Here is a 27,634-nt window from a genome sequence, read left to right as displayed (position 1 = left end):
GTTTTAAAGTCACGATTGGGTTCATTTTCGGTACAGTAAGGGAAAGAAATGCAAACATTAAACTGCAGGTTGTTTATTACTATAAACTTTTTTTTAACAATTTGTTTACAATTTGTATTTTTTTTAAATACTTTTTAATAAAATATATATAAAATAAAAAAAAGAACAAGAAATAAAATACTGCTGCAAAGTTCTCCACTAAATAAAATACTCTCAGTCTCAAACCAATATCATATAATAAAATATAATGAAAAATATAAACAAGTAACTATGATTACAGTGCAGCATTACCAATCCCAGCTTGTAGGTCTGCTCATATTTAAAATATATATATAACTTTTCCAAAGTGTAAAGTGCAGCATGAACAGTTTCAGTTTTTAGACCTGCTCAGATTTCGTTATTGCGTTGGACCGATTGGAATTAAGAGCAAAGGTCTGTTTAAATGCCAACGGGAGCTGCGTTTGAATTACAATCGTTTTTTCCTAGTTGTAGTGATGTTCACTCTCGTGATGCCTTTTGAAAACCTTAGGCCGGTAACACACTGGCATATTGCACCTGTCAAACATAGTCTATTTTGCTGTCAGTACTGTTGACGGTGTCCTTTATCAGTAGGCTTTATATTTATGCTCAACATCAAGAATAGATATTGTTGTCGTGAAGACAAGATCCTGGTCTGTTGGCGGTCTCCCTCTATGTCACCTACAGCAGCGCGCCAGCGCCGCGTCAGGCACGATTCTGGTGTGTAAAGACACAGAAAACGCGAAGCAGGTGTCACGCAACTGACACGCAGCAGAAACGCCACGCTCACGCCACACAGCCAGTGTGTCACCGGCCTTAGAATCAGCTGCAGGGCGGGATTTGCGCTGAACGCGAAGACTTCCGCCACTTAATATGTTCGTTTGGAAACACGAAAATGTATATGTTCAGCAAACAAAATATTGCATTCGGTCAATCGGTACACAGGTGCACCGTACCGAAAGCCCTGTACCGAAACGGTCCGGTACGAATACACGTACCGTTACACCCCTAATATATATATATATATATATATATATATATATATATATATATATATATATATATATATATATATATATACTGTATATATACTAAACTATATACCAACTGACACAACTATCACATCAGAACCAAACGTCATATATATAACACACTACTAATGAATATTGTAGCCTTATTGATAGAATTATTAAATGGTCTTTAAAATATGGCAAATATTGCCAAATACCACACCATTGAATTCCATCGTTGGGCAAATGGGTGGTCCAGTCCTTACTCCTTTATCAGTGTTGCGATCCCTTGGGAGATTAAACCAGCACTGGAAGAGTGTGATCCAGACAACAAGGCATTACTGACCATCAAGATCAGTTTTACAACCTTTTGATGACTCAGTGGGGGAAGTCTCTAATCAGTTGTATGAGTTTGCTCTGCAGAGTTTGGTGGGTCTGAGAAAAAGCCATACACCAGTCAAAATTACACTTTCAGATATCTAAATAGTTTTTTTCATAATAGAATCTGCTGTAATATAAAAAGACTGTAGTCAGGTTGATGCCATATTTTATTTTTTAATGTAAACAAAAACAAGGCTGTGAAGGATAGATGTATAGTCTGTTGCACCTAGAGTAAAACATTTTAAAAATAATATAAATGTTATGGATAATATTGAATCATCAATTATTGCAATATTACAGTCCATAAAATACAGTACAGTGTGCAGTGTCATCAACAAAATATTTAAGCCACAACCATTATTTTCGGCCATAACACTGAAGCAAGAAATAAATGTGAATTTAATAACATTCATTGAAGCATTTATGGTAACATTTTGCACAAAGGTTTCATTTATTAACATCAGTTAATTACTTTAGTTGACATGAACTAAGAATGAACAATACCTCTAGAGCATTTAAAGCATTTTAAAAATGAATAACAGTATTTTTATTAACTAACTTTTCAGAGATTAATAAAAACCTTAGTAAATGTTCTGTTCATTGTTTGTTCATTTTAGTTAACACATTAAGTGATGTTAACAATTTACACTTTACTGTAAAGTTTTGCCACATTTATTTATCATTGGAATGTGCCCACTGATAAATATTACTTCATGATGGCAGGAAAGGACATTAGCATTGAGCTTTCAAAAGATGAATACAGCACCTCTACAAATGCAAAGCTTGCAAAATAAACTAGAGAAACTTAAGCAGTGACCAGTGAATCATGGTGAAGTGTCTTCAGATACATGGTTGTGGAACCAGAGCATAGAAACTTCCATCCCTGGTATTTCTGTACCTGGCAATATGGCACAGAAAGCCTTTTCGTGTGTTGAAAAGCTTCCCTACAAGGCCATCACCAGTTGCACTTTTGGGTGAGAAAGATCATATTAGAACATCATCACATACGTTCACAATGAGATATGACTTCAATCTGATTTCTAAGATGGATTTAATTATTTTTCAGTTAAAGTCTGCAAACAACATATTTTCATAAAAATGTATTTTTATTTTTTGCAAGAAAAGTATTATGAACGTTTATTTATTTCTTTTTTTATTTATACTAACCTGCACACATAGTATTTGACTCCAGGAAACCTCTTTGATTTGTCATATGAGACCATGTTCCATTGTTCCCCCTTCATCCATTTCCAACCACGTCCTCCACACGGATCAACCAGAACCTGCACAATATTTATACTGTCATTTCTGAACAAATAGGAGAGACGTCTTCTTCTTCAATGCAGTCTGTTAATTGTCCCATGTGTATTTGTTATCTGTATTTTTTTTTATATAACAATAATGTATTGTACCAAGGTACCTCGTAGCTGTTGGCCTGAAGTGCTTTCCAATCATATTCATAGTTGCAGCGCTGACCCTTTACAAATCCACTGTGCCACCCGCCGTCAGGTCCAATGGCTTTGCACACCGCAAGTTGGGCATTAGAACGAACAGCATCTGTAAACCACAAAAATTTATAGCGTTAAGACTTATAAGTGTTAATCAAGCCCAATAATTTGATAGGAAATTTTTCTTGCTTGAAGATACAATGCTGTTGTCTTAGCATGAAGATACACAACAGCCTTCATTCCCTAAATGACATGCCCTTCACTTTTCTGTGCTCATTGGTCCATTCCATTGTAATTTAGAATTCCTTTACACAAGAGCAGGTATGGATGAAACTGTAAAAGGGAATAATATTCCCTCGACTACGTAATGATATATGATACTGTACATTAATGGAAAACATGGACATAAGCACATGAAAATTAAGAATCAGTATAATCTAATAAAAGTATATGTAACGTAAAAGAGTTTGCATACTGTTGGGCACTCCTCCGGTCTGAACCCACTGGAGGTCCTGACTTCTGCAGCCCTTATTTGGGTCTCCCTTCCACGGGTTCACACAGCTGCAGCTCCTGTCATGATTGGAGGAGGAGCACTTGGCGTTCACTCCACAGGGTTTCACTAGGCATGTTTCATGGCATGTGCCAAAGGTCCCAGTGCAAACCTCATCGTCCTTACAAACGTTGTTTTTTGTGCAGTTGTTACATTTGTGTGGTATAAAGGATGGACAGGGCGGTTGTAAGCATTTATACTCTTCAGGCAGAGGGTGTGTGGCGGAGCCCCAGCCAGGCAAACATGAGGCCTTGCAGACTGTGACACCACCTTCAGATTTGCATGCAACTTTCCCATTTACCTGCTCAGTGTAGCAGACAGGCAAGGCGCTCCACTGCCCTCCAGAACACTCGACAATATCTGGGAATGGCTTGAATAATCCACCACATTTAATTCTCACCTGCTGCTTGGCTGTGCTGTGGTATAGCTTCTCGCAGTGGTTGTTCTGAAGATCCACAGCCTTTAGAGGGCCACATCCATTTTTATTGAAGAGTCTCCACTGCTGTGAGATATAGCGTAGAAAAACCTTCTCAACAAAATCAATGTTCTCTGATTTGCCAGTGACTAGTAAATATTTTGACCAAGCTAAAACAGATTCCTTTACAAGAGCAAACATGTAACGTATAAAATAATCAATCTGGTCACTGTAGTACTTCGTGCACTCAACAGGCTGACCAGACCGTCTTTGAGAGTCCTGGACCAGTGACTTGCGAAACATATCCAGAATGTTGTATTTGTCTCCAAATCCAGTGCCCATCATCATATGGTTAAATTCTGTGAGATAAAATTGAAATGATCGTCCCCCTGTGAACTGATCTCCAACCTCAGAAACAAAGTAGCGTTGGGTTATTGTACTGTTTTCAAGTTGTGAGTGTAATGTATTGATGTAGCGAAACTTCTGAATCATTTCGTTGTATTTCACAAGGATTTGTGTCCACTGGATTTCATGTCGGACAGACCCAACTATTTCTTGTGTGTACTCTTTCAGCTGCCAGATACTAAAATAAATTGTTGTCAGATCAGGGACTGGTTTATAGATCATTCCATTGATTTCACCTTCAAGAGCTGCATAGTCGATCATATTTTGAATGCTTTCCTCACAAGCTGGACCATAGAACATCTTTTGGCACTTGCAGAATACTTGTGAGGTGTCCTTGATGGATTTACATTCTCCACGGTTACAATTCACATCTGAGCAGGAAGGCTTTACCACAATATTCTTTCTGAGGAAGATATTAAAGTCTCTGGGAAAGTAAATAGAGTATCCATTAAACTGACAATTCAGCTTAATATCCGGTACATCTGTCTGTGCATAATCTGATGGTTTTGTAAGAGCATGAAGAAATTGTATGTGGCTGGTAACTTTAGCACCAAACTTGTTGAGCAGCTCATCCTTCATTGTTGCACACTGATTAGTGATGATCAGATTTACTAATTCTTTTTGCATACTGGATTTAAGATTGTCTCTAATGTTTTGATCAACAGCTCGGCCCTTTTCTTGGTGAATTATGTGAACTGATGTCTTTTCTTGAACATTCATGTTAATTGACCGTCCAAAGGTAAACTCATTTTTAGCATCGTTTGAGTGGGCAATTACTACCCATTTGAACCAGTGAAACTTACTCTGCAAAAGATGCTTAATATCTGAAGCTAGCTTTTCACTATCTGAGAATGGTTGGCTGCTAAGTTTTACAGCATCCTTGCGAGCCCATTTCTCAAAGTCTTCAGCACACTTAATCAAAGCATCCTGTATGGCTGATAAAGCATTAGAGAGTTGCGTGACTGCTTCTTTTGCCTTAACTTCACTATCATAGCCCTTTAGTTTGTAATAAAACACATTTAATTTTAGTCCTGAAACCATTAGAGTGGTGAAGTAGGTGGAGTATTGCAGCAGAACATTAAAATCACCATTTGATTTCTCAATGATGAGCTGTAGGAGGTTCTTATTCAAGCTGACAGGATTGTTCTCAGTGATGTATCTGTATAAATTAGCAACACTGTTCTCTGTGCCAGTGTTTTCATAGAAAGTGGTGAACCTCTCAGCCAGCCTGGTCTTCTGCTCTTGTGTGGAGGCAAAAGGCGCGGTCTCTATGAATTCTGTTAGCTTGGCCCAGGAGTTCTTGATCACATTCTCATCTTTGCCGTAGGTGCTTGCATAGTTTGTCCATTCCATTTCTGTCTGCAGAGTGGAAATTTGAAGAGACATAGAGTCAAGTTTGCGATTGACCTCAGCAAATTGTTCCTTCATGAACTCAAACATTGGATTTGATTGAGGAATGAATGCAAAGATGAAGCTAATTAATGACCCGATGAAGCCAAAACTTGCTGCAACTTTGCCAAGAGAATCAAAGACTTTGAGGACTTTGAGGAGTGAGGTACGAGCTGTATCTTCCACTTTTTTTGAAACAAATTCAGCCACATCATTAATTCCTTTGAGAAAATCTTTAGACAATGTTATGCCCTTCTCCACTTGACTGACTTGTGAGATTTGAATTTCAGCTGTGCAGAAACAGCTGTATAGAAGTAGATAAAAGATAGTTAGGAAAGTCTTCCCAGTAGCCATGACAGTTTAACCTGTAAAAAAAAGGCATTAAAGTGTCATTAGAAGTATTGAATAGATCTGCCCCGATGTCGCTTAATTCACAATCACAATGCTGTACTTCTGCTTTTTGCTGTTAAAGGTACACTAAAGAAAATGTCTTATTGTATTGAACCGATACATAAAAAAACTGTTATTGATTTACTCCAATTCCCTATGGTAAAATGATTTGGAATGGCATTTAGCACTAAATTATATCAGCAGATGGCTTTGCCTATTCTGACATGCTGAAATGCCATTAGTTTTGTGCAGATCCACGAATGTGATTCAATCAGGCTTCAGTATGTCAGAGAAAGTTTTGTGGGGAGTCGTGGCCTAGTGGTTAGAGAGTTTGACTCCTAACCCTAGGGTTGTGGGTTCAAATCTTGGGCTGACAATACCACGACTGAGGTGCCCTTGAGCAAGGCATCGAACCCCCAACTGCTCCCCGGGCGCCGCAACATAAATGGCTGCCCACTGCTCCGGGTGTGTGTTCACAGTGTGTGTGTGTTCACTTTGGATGGGTTAAATGCAGAGCACGAATTCTGAGTATGGGTCACCATACTTGGCTAAATGTCACGTCACTAAATGAAACCAAGTTTCCACCTATAGAGTGTGTTAATTTCAACACTTACTAAATACATTTTAACTATTTTAGTTGCTACTGTTAACACTAGTTAATTAACTATGAACTTTAATGATCATTATATAAATCATATATTTATTAATGTAAATATATTTATAAAGTATGGTTTAAGTATTTTTTCATTTTTTTTAATAGTACAGTGCCACACTATATAGACAAAATTAAGGGCCAGCCCTTCTAATGAACAGGCTTGACTACTTTTTAAGTTTCCATGAGTACAAATCTTAATGTTAAAGCATATAATGATATTCTAGGGAATACTGTGCTTCTAATTTCATAGCAACATTTTGTATGTTGTATATTACCATGCTTGGTAATACGAGTTGTCATAACAGATATATAGATATGCATATTAGGTTTGACCTCTGCTTTCGCTTAAACAAATTAAATACATATTATGGAAATATGATTATATTTTTTTATTATTTCAATTGGCCAAATTGTTTATCATAAATAAATGTCTCAGGAAAACTTTGAATCAAACTTCGAATCAAAATGTCATGGGCATTGATTTCATACATGTCCTTTGTGGAGGACAACTGGACATTGAATTAGATTAGTTTGTCTTAGATTTATCCAATAAATTCTTATTGATATTGAAAAGAGAAGTATCTTGTGTTTTGTGCTTACAAGTTATTGTCTTAAATTGCTGATCTTGTTGCCATGCTAATAAATAGTATCTTCGCTATACTTTGGATATTAATATCCATTGCAGAGTTGATATTAACAGTTTTGAAAAATAATTTAAATATCTATAAAATAGAATCCATCAAATGTTGTCAAAAGACCAGATTTAAAAGCAATGAAAACCACATGAATGACTGCTAGATTGTAACATACATGGTGCTGAAAAGCTTTGAATAATCAATTATTTTAGGAAAAAGGAAAATAATGTTGAGAAAAGCTACAGAATAACTCACCAGAAAACACGTTCATAAAGGTACAACCTCAAACTATGACAAAAACCAAATACTTGGCTATTTATACTAAAACTAATGAATCACATGACAATAAGAAGAGGAAGACAATGTTTAAAAAAAAGGACAAGGCTTCATAATAAAGTTCATGGACACATGAAACAGACACAATGACCCCTAGTGGTCATCTGGAAAGCATGATAATTCTGAACATTTCAATTCATGGTAATTCAAACTAACTATTGTTTTGTTGTCAGTTTCTATAATAAACTGCCTTATTCCTCCCTCCGCCTTATTTTAGCACACCAGGGTGACTAGGAACATGAAATTATCCAGCAATAACTTTTCTCTTTCACAGGAGAAAAACTATGAGATTATACCAAGGCCAAATTCCCTTATCATTAATCACAATGAGAGAAAAAAAAAAGTAGTTTTGGGGTGTAGCCAAACCCTAAACTTTTGGTTGATTAACCCCTAACCTTGCATACTCGAGGTACAGGAGCTTCTCAATAAATTAGATAAAATAAATTAAATATTGTGGAAAAGTTTATTTCAGTAATTCAACTCAAATTGTGAAACTTGTGTATTAAATACATTTAATGCACACAGACTTTTATTGCCAAAGAAGCTGGCTGTTCACAGAGTGCTGTATCCAAGCATGTTAAAAGAAAGTTGGGTGGAAGGAAAAAATGGGGAAGAAAAAGATGCACAACCAACCAAGAGAACCGCAGCCTTATGAGGATTGTCAAACAAAAAAAATTATTGAAGAATTTGAGTGAACTTCACAAGGAATGGACTGAGGCTGGGGTCAAGGCATCAAGAGTCACCACACACAGACGTATCAAGGAATTAGCAGAACCACAGACAGAGAAGAAGAACAGGACTGTTGCCCAGTGGTTCAAAGTCCTGATCTTTACGTGCTACAGCAATGAATCGTGGGGAGAAACAAACAGGGAAACCTTTTTTTTTTTTTTTTTTTTCGGAAAACAAACACTGGGGATAAAAGGCACTATTTTCCTTTTCGGTCTGCTGTTCTATCACGATCTCTCTTGGAGGAACAAGAAGATGCAGGAGAATACTTAAACATAGATTTTAATCAAACAAGCAAAGTGATAAACACTGGAACTCAAGGCTGATATATAACAGCAGACTCAGGGGAACACAGGGTTTTTAATGCAAGGGGAGGTAAAACAGGGAAACACAGGTCTATAACTCTGACAGTAATGACATGAAGTAATGTACAAAGCTTTTTTTCTGGTTCTCAGAAGGATATAATGGCAAACAGGGTCAAAGAGCACACATACGTGATAAGGATACCTTTTGTACAATCTTTAACACTCATTACTTTTATATAGCTTAGTGATCTAAAACTTTCAGTCAGTAAGTCTAGTGCTGGCATGAAATTTTCACACTGAAGCAGAAAAACCTAAAGGTAAAAAAAGTCTAATTGCAGAATTAATAAAATAATTGATATGGAGAATACATTTTAAGAATAATAGAATAATTTATTTACTATAAGAAATATCTAAACCTCAGTATACAAGCCAGTGTACTACATTGAGCACTATAATTCTATAAATGTTTTAATTCATATTGTCTTGTGTTAATACTGAATTTTTCAGTCTCTATTTACAATAGCTTGAGTTAGTTTGTACTTTGACCATTGAAATAGTGACTCCACCCAACAAACACAAACAGATCTCCTGCTGCTTTCATGAAGAGGAACCTTGACATGCAGGAAACTTTACAGGTAATCTTAAAAAATTAAAAACATTTATGTAACTTTGTTATATGAAACATAAATACAGGATACAGCGCACTAAATAAAGTATTTGGCGTAATCATGAGTGTATTCAAAAACTGAGCACGCTGTTTTACTTCACAAAGAATTCAAAAATAAAAATTCAGTCAGTGTTGAGTGTTAGCAAGTAAAATATCTTCGGATTACATAGTTGAAAACGACAAAAAAACATTTAATGCCACACTGTATTTAAAAATCTATATTTTATACATGATGTAGAAATTAAAACTGTTACGGAAGGAAAAGCACTGTAATCTACGACATAAATTAACAGTGATCAGGAGTAATAGGAGATGATCGTCTGAATCTTAAAGAAAAAGACGGAGAAATAGAATATCGGTCAGATTTAAAGTGAGGGTAGGTAGTGTTTTTGTTCCATGAGATTATGCAGAACTTTTTATCTTTTATAGTTTATATGTTCAGAAATAGATTATGTTCATTATTATTGTCATGTGTTTCGTACTGTACTGTTGTCTCAGCGGTAGACATGAGGTAACCTGAAAAAGTTGTGCTTGACCCTCTATCAATGCCGTTTTTCGCAGCGCTTTCCAGAATCTGTTCTGTCTATGGTTTCAAGTGTTTTGACAGAGGAATGGTTTTTGAGCAGAGCTCTGAAGGGAGCCTGTGTTCTTTTCAGTTGATTTTTATTTAAGGCTTTGTGGCTGGAACTCAGTTACGGCTGTGTTTCTGCTCACCTCTTTATTTCTGATCTACTTGTTCTTTCTTTCAGTGATACAGCTGGTTCATCACTAGTATATTAACAGTAACATAACAGTATATTACAGTTTTAATGGAAAATAGTATGTTCCTTTAGAATTTGGCCTTTTGACAGAATTTTTGTACAGTTATGCAGCCTATCTGACTAAAGTGACTTCATCATTACAATATTAATAAGTAACCATATTAGTTATGAAGCATTTACTGGAACTAGAGATGGTAATATAATCACTCTATAATTTTCCTCGGTAAAACGATAACAGTTTGATTAAAATACAGTACAATAAAATGTTCACATGTTTATGTTGATTACAAATCACCATTGTTTACCATAAGTTCAGTGTGGTAGCACTAACTCCTAAAATGTATGACGAAAAAAAAAAAACTGGTAACTGTGGTTGCCAGAATTTTACCATAAAAAAAATATGGTAGCAACATTTAAGGTTTCATAGCTTTAACTTAAATTTACATTTAAAACATGTAACTTCATTAAATGATATAATGTTATTAAACCAACCTTTTGAAGTACTGAAATCTGTAAAAAATGTTGTACTTTTGTAGTACACTGAAAACCACCAAAAACAGGTGGTGATGAGGAAGTCACATGATGAACCAAAGGTCATCACAAACAGCTTTTAAATATAAACAAATATAGAAGGTGTACAGTGTCAACACAAACACTAAACACCATCATGGTAACACATGTGAAACTGAAACAATGCTCGTTGAAACAATGAACATTAATTGAACAACATTAGATGTTACATACAACCCTGTCCTGTATTAAAACAACACGGGAGAAGTAAGGAGGGATAGTTACTGTATAACAGAGGAGGAATGGATAATTATTTGGAAGTATCAATGGAATGTTCTAAGGCACAGAAATGGTAATATGATAAGATATTTTATAACGCCTTCTCAGAAGTCACACCATGATAGTAAAACCAAAACGCAGTGTTTTCTGGGAATGCTCTAGAGGAATACATACTTCCTTACGAGATATCTTTAAATGTGTGATACCGTGTAACAGTAAAGTATTATTCTTTGGATACATGCCCCAGGAATGGTTAAAAAGAAATAAATATTTTATGTATATATTGTTGGTATCTGTTAAAAAGAGTTTCACCAAAAAAAATGGTTATCACGGGAGAGTCCTACCCTAAATGCATGGATTGAAATCACATTGGATATCTATAAAATGGAGCAAATAACAGCATTTGTAAATCATTAAATGGAATCATAAAACATCTAATAGACCTGTTTTTATCTTTTAATCAAAATTTGTTTAAATGTATGTAAAGAAAGTTTACTCCCTATATGTACAGTTTTCTTTCTTGCCCCCCCCCAACATTAATATATATAGATAAAATTATATGTATATATATTTAAAATGACAAATATATAACCCTGATGTACACAACCGATAAGAAATGTGTAAGAAGAAACAAATTATAAAAAAAAAACAACAACATACAATATGAAATGTAACGCAGGGAATTCTGGGATGTCAATTTACGGTTATTCAATGTAAATTATATTTACAATTTTACCATATCTAGTAGGGGAAAATAATGTTTACAGTGTACTACGTGTATTTAGACTACTGTTTTGGTATTGAGGTGCTATATGTGTCATTTTAACTGTAGAAATCAGATCTGAAAGTATGCTGCTATGGAAGACCAACGGTTGGTTCATTTTAACAAAAATCTAAATTGTACCATATAACAATTAGTTTGTTACAATTTTTACAGATGACACTGTTTTGGATAATGAACATAAATTTACATCTGCATCCCAACAAGGTACTATCAAATGTGCATTTTCTAAGAGACAAGAAAATGTAATATTATTATTATTGAAGCGTGCACTGAAGATACGCATCATCAAAGGCAGGCAACATGTTGAAACATGAAACCTTATTACTTATTAGAACATGCAGAAACAAACAAATGTATTTTTCCGTATGGCCGTAAGAGGACTTTAAAAGCACAATTAACAGTCTAGTGTCTACATCTTACACTTGGGAGCATAAATCTGCTTTGAAATTTTAAAGAAATAAAGATTTTAAATTTGAAATGATAATAATAATTACCAATATTGACTGATATAAAATATATATATAAATATTTGGCGATATCGCCCAGCCCTATTTTCACCCTAATGTTCTGCAAATATTTTTTAAACTTTTATATAATTGATATAAAGATCAGTGTAAATTTAAGTAGCATACTGTTTTTATAATCTACCCTATAGTGTTTTTTATTGTGATAGTGTTTCAGTCTTAGATATTATTCATGCAGTGCCTTAATTTAGGGAGCATATCTCACCTTAATGTTCTTTGTGGAATCTTGATTCAGAAACTTTTTTACATTTATTGTAAAAATGTCTGGTAAAAAAGCCAGTTAATATAATTATAGTAAATTAGCAATAATTGCAGTGTCAAACACTATGGAGTTACTGTCACTATAGAGCAGTAGTTTTGTCCTGATACCTTGAACATATTTGAGATACAGTGTTTTTTCTTTAAAAACAAACCAACAAAAAACTATAGCAAGATTCTTAAAAAAAAAAAAAAAAATCTGAGTTTGTTCATAGCATTCAGGGGTAAGGAATTCTCCCTGATGTGGGGAATCAGTAGGTGGGGTCTGTGGTTCCTCCTTACCACACAGCATTAGGTCTAAGAGCTCAGGGGAGGAGCCAGATATTTATTGTTTCTCCATTATAACACATACCAGATCTGTAATCATTCACAGAAAGCACATGCAGGTGTTCAACTAAAAAAGATCTACATTGATGGCAAACACCAGGATGCATTTGCAGAATTGGTTTCAACTGACTGTTGGTTCTTGGCCACGTCTTCCAACTCTCTCTGTGCTCTTGGTGTTTTTACATTTTCCATTATGAAACTACTTCAGAAGATTCAGTGAATGCAGGGAATTGAACATGTCATTCAAATTGATTTGTAAAACCCATTCAGACCATTTTTCTTCTGACATGCCTGCGAAGCTGATTATGTATTATTTTGGTGTAGAACATGCTGGCATGCGAATGACTTCATCTGATCGCTGTAGCCAGTCAGATTTGGTGTGTAGCACACATGCTTCAGACTCTAGTCATGCTGGGGTGTTCCTATCCACCGTAATTTCCCGGTAAGAGTTGGACAGTTTGTAAATTTATTGAGTCTGGCTTCCAGTGTTTTCCATTTTTAGCTGTACAAAATAGTTTGTTCTGCTGCTTGATATTGTAAATAGGTGTGTTTAAGCATATTACTTGAATGTATTATCTTAATTATGGACACACTGGTTTGTAGTGCAAACAGTTTTACCGTTTACTGCACATTGTTATTTTTCTCTTTATTTCCCTACAGCGGTTAATGAACCAGAAATCTCACACATTCACAGAAAACGCCTTACTTCCTAGTTGAAAAATAAGGTGGATGGGACAGCAATTATGTTTATGCTGTTATTTACTTCTTATATATTATGAACCAGGACCACAAAACCAGTCTTAAGTGTAAATATTTTAAAATTAAGATGTATACATAATCTGAACACTGAATAAATACGCTTTCCATTGATGCATGGTTTATTAGGATCGGACAATATTTGGCCGAGATAAAACTATTTTAAGATCTGGAATCTGAGGGTGCAAGAAAATCAAAATACTGAGAAAATTACCTTTAAAGTTGTCCAAATGAAGTTCTTAGCAATGGATAGCAACCAGAACACTTACTAGAAACCAACATTGTAGCGACTGCAGCAGTCATTTCACCGTATATATTCGGCTTGAGTCGAGTTCAGTGGCCTACGGCTCTCATCACAAATAAAAGTAAATGTAAATGAGTAAATGTTTTACCATTTTAAACAGACATAATCTTGTTTATAATACAGATTTTTTTAATGTTAGTTTGATTTATAACAATATAAGGTTGCTTAATTACTTATTAAGGTTCGCAATTACTTAATTACCTGTTTGTTGTCACTTCCATCTAGAGTCATTGGAGGAGTTCAAACTGTTCAGATCAATCATGGATAAAACACAAACATCTGGAGATGAAAATTTGTCTACAGGACAAAGGTACTTCGACTAAAACATTAACTCTCTGGTTTTGTTCAGTTGAGATCATTCTCATCATAAAGTTTCAAATCTGTTCTGTTTTAGTTCAGTTCATCAGAAGAGATCAGAACCTGAGCTCAGCCATGTGTCTATGAAGAGTGATGCATCTATGCTTCAGCCAATAAAGTTCAACAGTGGAGATAAACGGCCTGGACTCAGGTATAACTGAGTTATATATAATTTGTATGAAATTTTATTGTAGTATGGTATTTATCTTCTCATGTGTTTTCAACAAGAAATACATTTTGTGCTCTGTGTATTTTTTTATTTGTATCTGATATTGTAATACACAGTTTTTATTAGGGGTTCTCCGATTGATCGGCTACTGATCACAATCGGCAGATAATCGCTTTGGGATGATTGATTGGTGGTCTCTAAAAAGGCCGATCTCATAAAACTGATCTCAAGCTGGTGACGTTTTGCTTTAGCAGCTTAATATATCAAGTAAATGTAAAAGTAAAACACATTGAACAGTTGATGAAAGATTATATTACTGTACTGTGTAAAAAAAGAATCACACTGTTGAAATTGTTGGATTTAAAATCTAAATAATGGATAAATCTTGTGTTTGTGGTAAACAGCCGTGGATCAGGAGCAGACTCCTGTGTGAAAGCTGTCCGTGCTGCTTCTGTACCAAACATAAACTACATACATACCGCAAACAGATTATGTGTGAACTTCACATACAGCTCACACAGTCAGGCTTGTGCTGTGTAAGCTATTGTGCATCAATTACATGATTGTAAAAACAAAAATACAGTGCATGATTAAACATTTACGTGACAATTGTTTTTTTAAATGCCCCCCTATACCCATCAAAAAAATTCTCTCACAGGAGCCACCTAGGAGAGGAATTATTTTTCAGAAATGAAATTCAGGCCCTGAATAAATGTATACAAATCTTGATTGGATCATCACTATAAATAATTCTACATGATAAAAAGAAGGCTTTAAAAAGATCGGTATCTGTGATTGGATCGGCAGACACTGATTACTGTGATCGACGATCGGTTATCGGCCTCAAAAATCCTGATCGGAGCACCCCTAGTTTTTATATTTACATAAACAGTGTGAAGTAAATGATTACATAGTGCTCTTTAAGTTAATTTGTTAATGATATCTGAACAGCTGATTTGTTGGGTATAGTAATTTAAAGAAATGAAAGCATTTTTTCTCGTTTTAGTCCAGCTCATCAGAAAAGATCAGAACCAGAGCTCAGCCATGTGTCAATGAAGAGTGATGCATCTATGCTTCAGCCAATAAAGTTCAACAGTGGAGATACACGGCCTGGACTCAGGTATAACTTAGTTATGTATAATTTAATAATTTGTATAAAAAATATTATAGCATGGTTTTTATTTGATCATGTATTTTTTACAAGAAATTCTTCTTGTGCTTTCTTTACTGATTTTTTTATCTGTATCTGTTAATGTATACATGCTGCATTAGTAGTCAAATGACAGCAGTTTGTTTACATTTAGTCATTTTGGAGACACTTTTATTCAAAGTGACTTACAATTAGGGGATACATAAAGCCATTTTTCTTAAATAGACAAACTGATACAGGAAGTGCTTGTAATACAAAGTTTCAGACATTGTTCAAATAAGTACAAGCGAGAAGAAGAAGAAATAAATAAAGAGAAAGGTTGTTGTAGTTTTTTTTATGATGAAGCCAAGTAGTTTTGAAAAAAATGAGTTTTCAGCTGTCGCTTGAAAATTGTCAGGGATTCAGCATTCCGGATAGGAGTGGGAATATCATTCCACCAGCAAGAATGGTGGACGTTCTGGAAAGTGATTTTGAGCCTCTCTGTGATAGTACCACGAGGCATCACTCACTAGCGCATCTCACACTTTTGGAGGGGATGTAGATTCGTAGTAGTGAGTGGAAGTAGGTGGGTGCTGAGCCTGTGGCTGTTCAATATGCAAGCATAAATGTCTTGAACTTAAAGAAAGCCTATCCATTTTAAAAATTATCCGTTTATTAATAGGTATTGACCAGTGTGGTCCAACCTAGCTATCGGTATCGGTAAAGTCCAGTATTGGTCAACCTCTAGCAAACATACTGTAATGGAGTACAAACTTCACAATCATGGGAAGAAGGAGGCGGGAACTGGTTGGACATTCAACTGAAAACGTTAATAATAAAATAAACACAAAACAGCACGACAGCCCCTCACGGACGACTGCTGCGCACAAACAAAACTAAAACACAAAATGAAGTCCATGCCTGCTCCTCTCTCATCCTTCACTGTCATTGCTCCTCTTTTGTATCCTTCCGATCTCCTCCGTAGGACTTGAGACCGGTGAGTGGCACAGGTGTCGCTCATTTCCCAATCACTCCACCGGCTTCGCTCGGTTCCCATGGCTCTCAGCCCAACCCCACTCGTCACATACCCCCATCACTCCTCGCAGGCCGCTCAAGGTGGCTGCGGGAACCTGGGGGTAGGACAGACAGACGAGGCGAGAGAAAAGGAGTTGGAAGGATGAGGAGCAATAGAGACAAGAGAGGGAAGAGAGGAGAGAAAAAAAAAGTGTTCCGGTTCCCAGACACACTGCCGCTCGGCCCCCACCAGCTGGGTGCACTCCTCCGCGGTGCCTGGCGGTGGCACAGGACAGCCCTCGGTGGTCGGCACGACACTCCTCCGCCAACCGGTGGACGGCGATGGCTCCTCCGCTTTTGGGCAGCCGGCAGGAGTCCCCCGTTCCCAGCTCCTCCCCATTCTGGCGGATGGCAGCAGGCTCTGGCCCCCTGGTGAACGGCGCCGACTCTTCCGCTCCTCCACATCGTCCATCCCCGGCAACTCACTCCAGCCCACCGCCTCGAGAGTCCACAGCGGCACACTACCTCGTCCTGCTCGATGGCACCGCGGATTCACCGCAGTGGCGAAGAATCTTTGGCAGAAAGTCACTCCTTCCTTCCAGGTTTCGGCACCAGTGTAACGGAATACAAACTTCATTATCACAGGAAGAAGAAGGTGGGAATGGCGGACATTCAAATGAAAGCTTTAATAATACACAACACAAAACAGAGCGACAGTCCCTCGCAGACGACCACCGGACTATATTGAAGAAAAGGGATTTTCAGTTGTCTGGGGAATGTCCGGTCCCTAGCCAGAACCATCCTGCCGTCAAGCCCACCCATTCCCAAAGCTCACTACAGTGCCAGCTCCTAAAAGCGCCTTGCTGTGCCTGTTCCTCCAGAGCGCCTTCCGGTGGCAGCACCTCATAAGCAATTCCCTGAACCCCCGTTTAGCCCAGGGAGGGCCACTGACCCCCAGTTAAGCCCAGGGAAAGCTCCTGGTCCCCAATTCAGCCCAAGAAGGGCTCCTGACTCCCCATTTAAGCTCGGGGGCTCCAGATTCTCAAGTACACCCAGGGAGGGCTCCTATCCCCGAATATAGCCTAGTGTCAGCTCCAGCCCCAAAGCTCACTCAAGTGTCGACTCCAGCCCTAGAGCATAGCTCACAGATAGCTCCACACAGAGACAGTCACTTCATTTCTAAATAAATAAGCCGTTATGAATTAATGTTTTGAATGAATAGCTCAAAAACACATTCAGCAACATACAGTCTAATTGTTATCAAACAATTCCCCAAAAATTTTTAGAGATTTTAATTGCACATCCTAAACAATATAGGCAAATATCATCTTAAGAAAAATTTTCTTTGCTTTCTTGTAAATCATATTGTAATTAGTATGGTTAATATTAATGCAATCTTTCAAGGTTTAAAAATTATTTCAGGCTGCATAAGGGGACATTTTCTCTTATCTGACCCTCAACCTAAAATTATTTGACACCCCTGGCATAAAGGAAATGATCATAAAGTGCTCTGTAAAGTGATTTTTTTTAAATTGCTGATTTGTTGCCTACAGTAATTTAAAGAAATAACTTTTTTTCTCTCTGTTTCAGCTCAGTTCAACAGAAACGATCATATCCAGAGGCCAATTATTTGTCTGTGAAAAGACATGTGTCTATGGGTCAGGCAATAAAGTTTAAGAGTGGAGATACACGGCCTGGTCTCAGGTATAACATTTAGTAGTAGTAGCCCTTTATTGTCACTAGTCACGAGTACCAGGGAAATTAGCCATCAACTTGTCCACACATACATACAATATGACAAGGGGGTAGACAGGACAGGAAGACAGGGAATTGAGGAAGAAATACAGCATAACAAGGAGAAAAAAACAACAGCCAGACTGCTCCTATTGGGATTAAAGTGTGAGAACAGGAAAAACACCTCAGCAACAAAGAACATAATCAATACAAACATACAACTTTGCAACTGGGGACAGAAATTAGGGTGGTCGAGGTAATCCATCGCAGGCAAGCAGCCGTCCGGTCCATCAGCCCTACCCGTTTGCCAGACTGGCGGTACAAAGCGGCAAGGGCGAGGGATGGGGGGTGGGGGTTTGAATGCATATCCATATATATGTACATATGTGTGTGTGTGTGTATGTATGTAAGAGTATGTGTATTTGTAGGCCTGGAGAGTTGGGATTCAATCTAGATGCTTCAGTCCGCAGATTGTGATAGCGTCACAGAAAGTTGCCATGGAGACAGCCTTGGTCAGGTCCTAGACAGAGTCAACAATCAACAGGTGTCTGTGGAAGAGGGGGAGGAACGCAAGAGCGTCTCACTGCAGTGCTCCTCCGGGAGAATTGTTATTCCAACATTGACTTTGGCATGCTGGTAGAGGGAGCCAAAAGAAGATAAGATACCAATTGTTTGGTCTGGGGGCGAGTAGCCACATTCCAATTTCACGGCCACTCTCTTGTCCATTCTGGTCTCCAAATCCTGACGGGCAGCCTTGTGAGGCTTTGGACAGCTGTTCCTGTTTCCTGAAATTTTCGATAACCCGGGACAAAGCCTAGTCCAATCAGCAGAATACATGTTATCATGGTTCCGAATGGGTAGATGTTTTCAATGTCCTCCACGGAAAGAGCCGCCAGACACACGACCTGCCATCTCTCCCACATGACCATCGTGTAGCCAGCTGCGAACGTTTCAGCAGGGCAGTCAGGTTCCCCCGAACCCAAGCTTTTGGTCGAGAAGATGGTGTCAATTACGTTGAGAGACGAATCGATTAAATCAAATCCATGTTTTCCAGTTTTGGAGAGCAGTGCTGAGAGAGTCTCTCAGAATAGACGATACGAGAGAGCAAGCAGGGAAGGCAAGGGGAGGAGAGGGAGAGAAATGCGTACGCCTCTGTTGAGAGCCAAAGAAGATCTATTTATGTAATAGATATGATTTAAGGATATGATAAGGAATATATAAGGCACTGTGTTTATTATTAATGTAATAATTTGGATTTTTTATTTTATTACACAGCCAAGTCCTCAACACGTTTAGACTAAATCTGATGAAGAAGTTTGAGTGTCTGTATGAAGGAACAGTGACGCAGAGAAACCCAACACTGCTGAATGAGATCTACACAGAGCTCTACATCACAGACAGTGAGCGAAGAGAGATCAGTAATGTGCATGAGGTGAGACAGATTGAGACACAATCCAGGGGTGGAGCAACAGAGGACACAGCCATCAAATGCAATGACATCTTTACAGCTTTACCTGGACAAGACAAACCCATCAGAACTGTGCTGACAAAGGGAGTCGCTGGGATTGGAAAAACAGTCTCAATGCAGAAGTTCATCCTGGACTGGGCTGAAGGGAAAGAGAATCAGGACATCCAGCTCATATTTCCACTTCCTTTCAGAGAGATCAACCTAATAAAGGACAAAACACTCAGTCTTTCAGATCTTCTTAATTTCTTTTTCCCTGAAATAAAAGAAATATCCATTGAGGAATATAAAGTATTGTTCATCTTTGATGGTGTGGACGAATGTCGTCTGTCTCTGGATTTTAAGAGAAAAGTTAAATTGTGTAAAATATCTAAATCAGCCTCAGTTGATGTGCTGCTGATGAACCTGATTGTGGGGAATCTGCTTCCCTCTGCTCTCATCTGGATCACCTCCAGACCAGCAGCAGCTGATCTCATCCCCTCTGAGTGTGTCCATCGAGTGACAGAGGTACGAGGCTTCAGTGATCCACAGAAGGAGGAATACTTCAGGAAGAGAATCAGTGATCAGAGTGTGTCCAAAAGGATCATCTCACACCTGAAGTCATCAAGGAGCCTCTTCATCATGTGCCACATCCCAGTCTTCTGCTGGATTTCAGCCACTGTTCTGGAGAAGATGTTGAGTCGAAAAGAGAGTGGAGAGATTCCCAAGACTCTCACTCAAATGTACACACACTTCCTGATCCTTCAGACCAACATCAAACATCAGAAGGACTATGAGAAGAGAGAGAAGGATGAAGACATGATCCTCAAACTGGGGAAACTGGCTTTCCAGCAGCTTATGAAATGCAACCTGATATTCTATGAGGAAGACCTGAGAGAGTGTGGCATTGATGTGACAGAAGCATCAGTGTACTCAGGACTTTGCACTCAGATCTTCAGAAAGGAGTTGGGCTTGTATCAGGGGAAAGTCTCTAGCTTTGTTCATCTGAGCCTTCAGGAACATCTAGCAGCTCTATATGCACACCTCTCCTTTACGATCAACAACATCAATGTGTTTGATCAAACCAAACAAAGTCTGTTGTCTAAGATTTTTAACCAGTAGAAATCTAATACATTATCTGAGTTGAATAAGAGAGCTGTGGATGAGGCTTTACAGAGTAAGAATGGACATCTGGATCTTTTCCTGCGTTTTCTTCTGGGTCTCTCAATGGAGTCCAATCAGACTCTTTTACAAAAACTATTGACAAGGACAGGAAGCTGCTCTTACAACAAAGGGGAAACAATTCAGTACATCAAACAAAAGATCAGAGAAAATCGCTCTCCAGAGAAATCCATCAATCTGTTTCACTGTCTGAATGAACTGGGTGATGATTCACTGATGCAGGAGATCCAAGATTATCTGAAATCTGGAGAAATAAGAGAAACCAACCTCTCCTCTTCACAGTGGTCAGCTCTGGTTTATGTTTTGCTGACATCAGAACAGAAGATGGATGTGTTTGATCTGAAACGGTTTATTGGAGCACAACATACAGCAGATGAAGTTCTTCAGAATCTGTTACCTGTGGTTAAAGAATCCAGATCAGTTCAGTAAGTAACACTGAAAATAATCACTCCACTTACAAAACACAATCACATTTACAATTTTAGGATGTTTTTATTTTTTATTTTTTATTTTTTTACCAAATTAACAAAATTGGACAATAAAACGGAAACAAATTTCTGGCAGTGAGCAGGACAGGCATGTGAGACACACTAAATAAACTAAACTAACTAAACCTGAGGAGGTTTTTGTGTTTCTTAGTGATAGCTGCATGATTGTAGAGGTCACTGTGGATGATGAAGATGCTTGCAAATGAAACCATGATTTGTGCAAAAAGAATAATTATAAGTTAAGAATGTTAATTATATGGTCTGGTAGTCATACGGTGTATGCCTGCGAATATGGGACAAACTGCATTCTGTTTAAATTTCATACAGAACTGTTCTTTGATGTATTAGATGTACAGTAATATAACATTACTGAAGCCAGCTAACTTTTGAAGGAATAACTCATCACTACCTTTGGAGTAGCTGCCTGAAACATGAAGAGATGTCCAAATCAACAAACATCAACGCAACTAAAAATCAGATTATCATTGCATGGTCAGAATGGATATTGCCTTTAGTGGAGCAGTGTAGATAGGCTAAAATTTATGTATCATTTGCTAGTGTTACAGCTACCAAGGCAGACCACAATATCTGCAGTGTCAAAGCCTAGAAAACAAAGCTAGAACAGAGTAACATCACTTACTGCGGTTTACATAAGTATTATCTTGGATTTTGTAGTTTTTGTAGCAATTTTGACTAAGGTCAACCAGTAATGGATTTTACTGATACCAATAGCTAGGTTGGACCACACTGGACAATACCTTTAAACACCGGATAGTACAGTGGATATAATAACAAAAATTAATGATTATTAACTATTATATTGATCATTAAAGTTATTTTATTGTTTAATAATGTTAAAAGAAGAAGCTTTAAAATTAAATGTATTAGTAATAGTAAATGTTAAAATTAACAAACTCTAGAAAGGAACAATAGTTATACAGCTGTCATCAACGTTACAAATGGAATCTGATTGTAAAGTATTACCATTTAAATTCAACAATCATGGTTAAAGTTAAACATCTTTAAATGTCTTTAAATATCATCTTTAAAGAGTAACTAAACCCTAAACCAACTTTTTTTAGTTAATGATCTATAAGAATGGGGCTTTATTAGTGCTGTTCATTGATTCGAGTAACTTTTTTGACATTTGAGTATAAAGTGTTTTAATTCTACAATATATGGTGTAAAAACGTGTGAGTGCTGCCCTCTTCAGGTTGAACGGTGGCTACTGCAGTTGATTTTTCCTATTGGATATTGCGGTGGCAAGTGACGTAAGCGGTGGCAGGTGACGTAAGCAGTTTCCAGCTCACCACGCCCCTTGGTACGAGCTACCACGCCCTTGGCAGTATAAAACCATCAAAATCACTGTAGTGAGTCAGGAGCCGGAATTGCGAGTATTGATAATGACCAGGATAGTCTATTATAGCATCTATTTAGCATAGCAATTATATAGTTATTTAGATCTTCAAGTTAGAGTAGATTTATCTGTATTTTGTACAGTGGTCAGGATGGTACGGAGGTGTGTTGCTAGTTGCGACAGCACTGCTGGACTGCATAGTTTACCAGCAGACTTTAAAATTAGGAGCCAGTGGTTGCATGCACTTGGGCTGGAAGACCGCAAGTTCCCGCCTAGAGCTCGAGTGTGCAAACTGCATTTTACACGGGATTGCTTCTCCAACGCAATGGAGGAGGAAATGGGCTTCTCCACACAGCTCGCGCTGAAAAGCGACGCGGTGCAGGAGTTAAGACCGCAGTTTGAGCCAGCGGCTGGAATTAATATGAACAGACACCTCGACACCCTCCACTTCAGGTGAAAGTGGGGGAGAAAAGTCCTCTACTTCAAATGATCGCTCTGTTGCAAAGCTACTTGCGTCACTACAGCCACTCTCCATTTTAGCGTCTCTGACAGCAGCTGTCAATCAATCCGTCACTGCGGGTCTCAGGATCACGCCGCACTCGCTCAGCCCCGCCCTAGGTTCGTCCCCTCTATCTCCGCTGTGATCTGCCCACTTTTCAGCATTTTTCAAATATTGTCAGTGGGTGGAGTCAGGCTCTGAGCAGGGGTTTAGTTACACTTTAAAGGTCATAGCATTGACATTACATATGGATATTGTATGTGTACTCTCACACTTTATTTGCTTCTATTCTAGAACACCGCATGATTATCTAATCAAAATAAAATGTTAATCACACACTCAAAAACACAGCGCTGCGTTTAGGAGAACTCACAGGTATTAGGTTTTACACACACCGGATGTGTCGCATTCAATTCAAGCAGCAGTCTAAAAAAGTTTATTTAATCACCAAGTAGACATAAGTTTGCTTCAAGAATGAACAGTTTGGCATAAATGAATTTGACGTTCGGTGTTTAAATAGAGCAAATGGAAAGAGAAAGCGCAATCTATATTACAGCTCTCTATATGAAGCATACAGACTTTATTAGAGCAACAGAAAGACAAACGTTGGTAACACTTTCTATGAAGCATTATGATGAATTCATAATGCCTTATAAAACACCTTATAATATACTGTATCATCTCATGAATATTCATAAGAACAGTTTTAATATACTATAATATTTACTTATTTGTGGTTATAGCTTTTAAGAGTGTCATGATTTATAACACAATGTATTATAAGTCTCATATCTTGCCATTTTTCTGATGCTACTTTACTTAAAGCGGTCAAAGACCAATTATAAGTAGTAGTAATAATAATAATAATAATTTTTTTTAAACTCAAACAGCCATAAGATCAGATATCAGATCAGATGAATGTGTACTATAACACATTTGCTTTGAACTACTTTTATTGTAATATCAGTTTGATTATTTTGATGGTACCCTTTAGACAGCTGTAGATAAATAACTCTGCAACTACATATCAACTGGCGTTCAAAAGAATATTAGTATATCTGCTTCTGTAAATATAAGCTAACACTTTATTTTGATGATCAACAAACAGATAAACTGACTATAAGTGTCTTTGCAAGTACGTCAACTACCATTCTTGAGCATACTAATACTCTAATGAGAGTTAGTTGTCATGTAGATTAATCTTTAGGGCTACTAATTTTTCAGTCAAGAGCAGTACGTAATTATCTGCCTGTCTTTTGTTGCTTGGTTAACATCAATGACTCGGACAATAGCAACTAAATTAGGCTGCTATATCTTATCCCTTAATCTGAATGTACAGCTGCAATGGATGCAATGTACTGATACACGTTCTCCCTTTTGTTTATGTTCACCTAAGACACCTAAACTGTGTTTACGTGAATACTCGACAAAAGGGACAATTCAACATCATTTTGTGTGTGATTTTCAGTTTATATGACATGAAAGAGTACTCAAACGCTGTGAGACACGCTTTCTGTGTGTATGCTTCAGATGTCTGCACTCAGAAAACCAGACCGAATTGAGTTCTCTTTTGCATCGTCAGATTTATCAATATGTCTGCTCTTCTCTTACTCCTACATATTGACAATTTTTTATGTTTTATGCAACATGCAGCAAGTGTATGTTAGCTTATGTCCCGCTGGTTCATTTGTACGTATCAAACCTCAGAACCATGCAGCAGATTCGTTCTGAATTTATCTAATCTCAAATCATCCTTCCCTAACATGTCATTATTCTGTATATTGTCTTGTATTTTATACTATTTTATTCATGCTTAACGATAGAGCCACTAGTTAATGTATGTTTGTTTAGACTGTATGTGTTAAAACCAACTTACCTTTTTCTGGACGAACAAATTAGTCAGTTGTGATATTAATTCTGCCACAGTTACTTCTGGCAGCTGAAATTAATAATTATAATTAATTGAAATTATTTTTATATGTTTCCCTTTTGAGCTAATTTCTACAATTCAGAGTACTGGTAGTTTGGAATTGGTAATCTGAATCATTGCCTGAATCAGAATTATGAATCACTTAATTATGAATCTTGTATCTCAGATCTAGTTTGTTGTGTTTATTGTTCTGTGTAATTTATTTCCATGGTTCCTAAGTATGTTATCATTTGTTTCCGTAGTTACTAATTAGTTTGTCCTGTGTCTAGCTCAGTTCTTTATTATCTTGTTTATTCATACTCCTTGGATTTTTCAGGTCATGGTTCATGTTTGTAGTTTCATTGTGCTTTTGTTTTTCTTTGTCTTTACCATTGTATACAATCTTCCTTGTTAATTTCTATAGCTACAAACTTGCTGCAATTGGATCCACTCTTCCTTCCCTGCATTGCTGTAACAGGTGTAACAGGAAGAACTGAATTACTGAAACATACATTTAAAATCTAAAATAGCTGTTTGCTTTGTTCTTTACACAGGTTATGTGGATGTAATCTCACTGCTCAGTCCTGTGAAAGTTTATCTTCAGCTCTGCAGTCCTCAAACTCTGTCCTGAGAGAGCTGGACCTGAGTAACAATGACCTGAAAGATTCTGGAGTGAAGCTGTTGTCTGATGGACTGAAGAATCCAAACTGTCAGCTGGAGATTCTGAGGTAAATGGTTTTCAATCAAATAAATTAACAAAATATTTAATTATTTAGTATTTATCAAATTGTAAAGCTTGCTGTCACAAATTTATTTCGAATAAAGACAAAACAATGTGACAGCCCCTCACGGATGACTGCCACGCACAAACAACACAAACATGACAGTTAATTTACATGCAGGCATCTCATGGTCCAATTCTTTTCAGTGTCTCTCTGGTTTTAAAAATGCAACAATAATGAGGAATCCAGAGCGAAAATAAACATGACCAAATTAATTGCTTTTTGAAGAAAATGTCAATCAAATCAGCGAAAGTTAGCAAAAGAAGCAGTGTGAAAATTAAGTATTTTTTTTGCATACAAGATTAAAAACATTTGTATAAAATATAATTCCATGAACTAAAGAAACAAAATAATGACAAAGTTAATGTTAATTAGTAGAGTTAATTATGTCTAACGTGTAATATATTAACTTATTCAGCTGTATTCATTTGCAGATAGACAAAAAGTCAGACATAGGACAGTAGAAAGTGATGTCAAATGTAAATTTATGTAAATAGAAAGTTCTAACAAAAGTCTGGATTTTTTTCTTGAACATTGTGCAGTAACACCGGTAACAACTCCAATGGACAGCCATTACCGTCATATTATTTCAAATGTTTACATAGTATTTTATGTTTTTTATATATACATATATATATATATATATATATATATATATATATATATATATATATATATATACATATATATATATATATATATATATATATAATTGACATCATACAGATTTCTGCATTTATAATAAGGGGAAATGTATTTATAACACAAAATATGTTATTAGGTTTGTGGACTTAAACCTTAAGACATGACCATATAGAAATAATCCATGGCTTAAATGATTGTCCAATTAATGCCATGTTCACTATTGCTGTATTTGTAGATTGTCTGGCTGTATGGTGACAGAGAAAGGATGCCGTTATGTATCTTCAGCTTTGAGTTTAAACCCCTCATATCTGCGAGAGCTGGATCTAAGCTGCAATTACCCAGAAGATTCAGGAGTCAAGCTGCTCAAAGAAAAACTGCAGAATCCAAACTGCTCACTGGACAAACTCATGTATGTACTCAAGTTTGCACCATTACATCTTGTAAAAATGGGCCTACTAGGTCCCATTTAAAGTGCTCTTGGTTGGTTTTAAATCTTGGTATTAGCTATAAATAATATAAATATAAATAAATAAATAAATAAATAAATAAATAAATAATGGTATTAGCTATTCTTACCTCTCTAAACTTTTGTGTGAACACCATCCAGTGAGAACTTAAGTCTGCAAACCAGAATTTGTTAACGGTTCCTAAATTGAGGTTAAATCTAGGGGTGATCAAGCTTTTGCTGTACCCACACCTAAACTATGAAACAGCTTACAAATTTCTATCTGAACTCCATCAACAATACATATTTTAAAATATTTAAAGTTAGAACTTTTTCTCTTTAATCTAAAACTTTTCAAATCTTCAAGATGTGGTTAGTAATGAGCTACATTTACTCTGTTACACTTGTACTTTTTTTGCAAATATTTTATTTTTAAGAGTAGATTAGAAAGTTCTAATTTGAGTAAATTTCTAATGACAATACTAAACTATTACTATGGTATGCTGGGTGACATTCCTCGTTACTTCATTCTAGTGCAATACATGTTAACAAGTACATAGTTTATTTCAAGTGTAACATCACTTTCTTTCTGGCGCACAAGCGGCGCCCAAGTACATAGGGTGTTATGGGAAGTGTTTCTGGTTCCG

At 36.9% G+C, this 27,634-nt stretch overlaps 1 protein-coding gene and 1 pseudogene across 1 annotated transcript; one reads left to right on the top strand and one right to left on the bottom strand.

Moving 5' to 3' along the window:
- Window positions 1-1,567: 1,567 nt before the first annotated feature.
- Window positions 1,568-5,970, bottom strand: LOC132106340 (uncharacterized). Its single transcript, XM_059511962.1, has 4 exons — window positions 3,333-5,970; window positions 2,830-2,966; window positions 2,577-2,692; window positions 1,568-2,376 (listed from the first exon to the last, which is right to left on the bottom strand). Exons 1-4 carry the CDS (start codon window positions 5,968-5,970, stop codon window positions 2,250-2,252), a joined length of 3,018 nt encoding a protein of 1,005 aa, XP_059367945.1. The 3' UTR covers window positions 1,568-2,249.
- Window positions 5,971-9,202: 3,232 nt separating this feature from the next.
- Window positions 9,203-27,012, top strand: LOC132105989 (NLR family CARD domain-containing protein 3-like; annotated as a pseudogene).
- The last annotated feature ends 622 nt before the right edge of the window (window positions 27,013-27,634 follow it).

This window comes from Carassius carassius, chromosome 26, assembly GCF_963082965.1.
Source record: "Carassius carassius chromosome 26, fCarCar2.1, whole genome shotgun sequence".
Lineage (NCBI taxonomy): Eukaryota > Metazoa > Chordata > Actinopteri > Cypriniformes > Cyprinidae > Carassius > Carassius carassius.
Note: the sequence above shows the minus strand (reverse complement) of the source record. Positions and strands in the feature narration are given on the sequence as shown.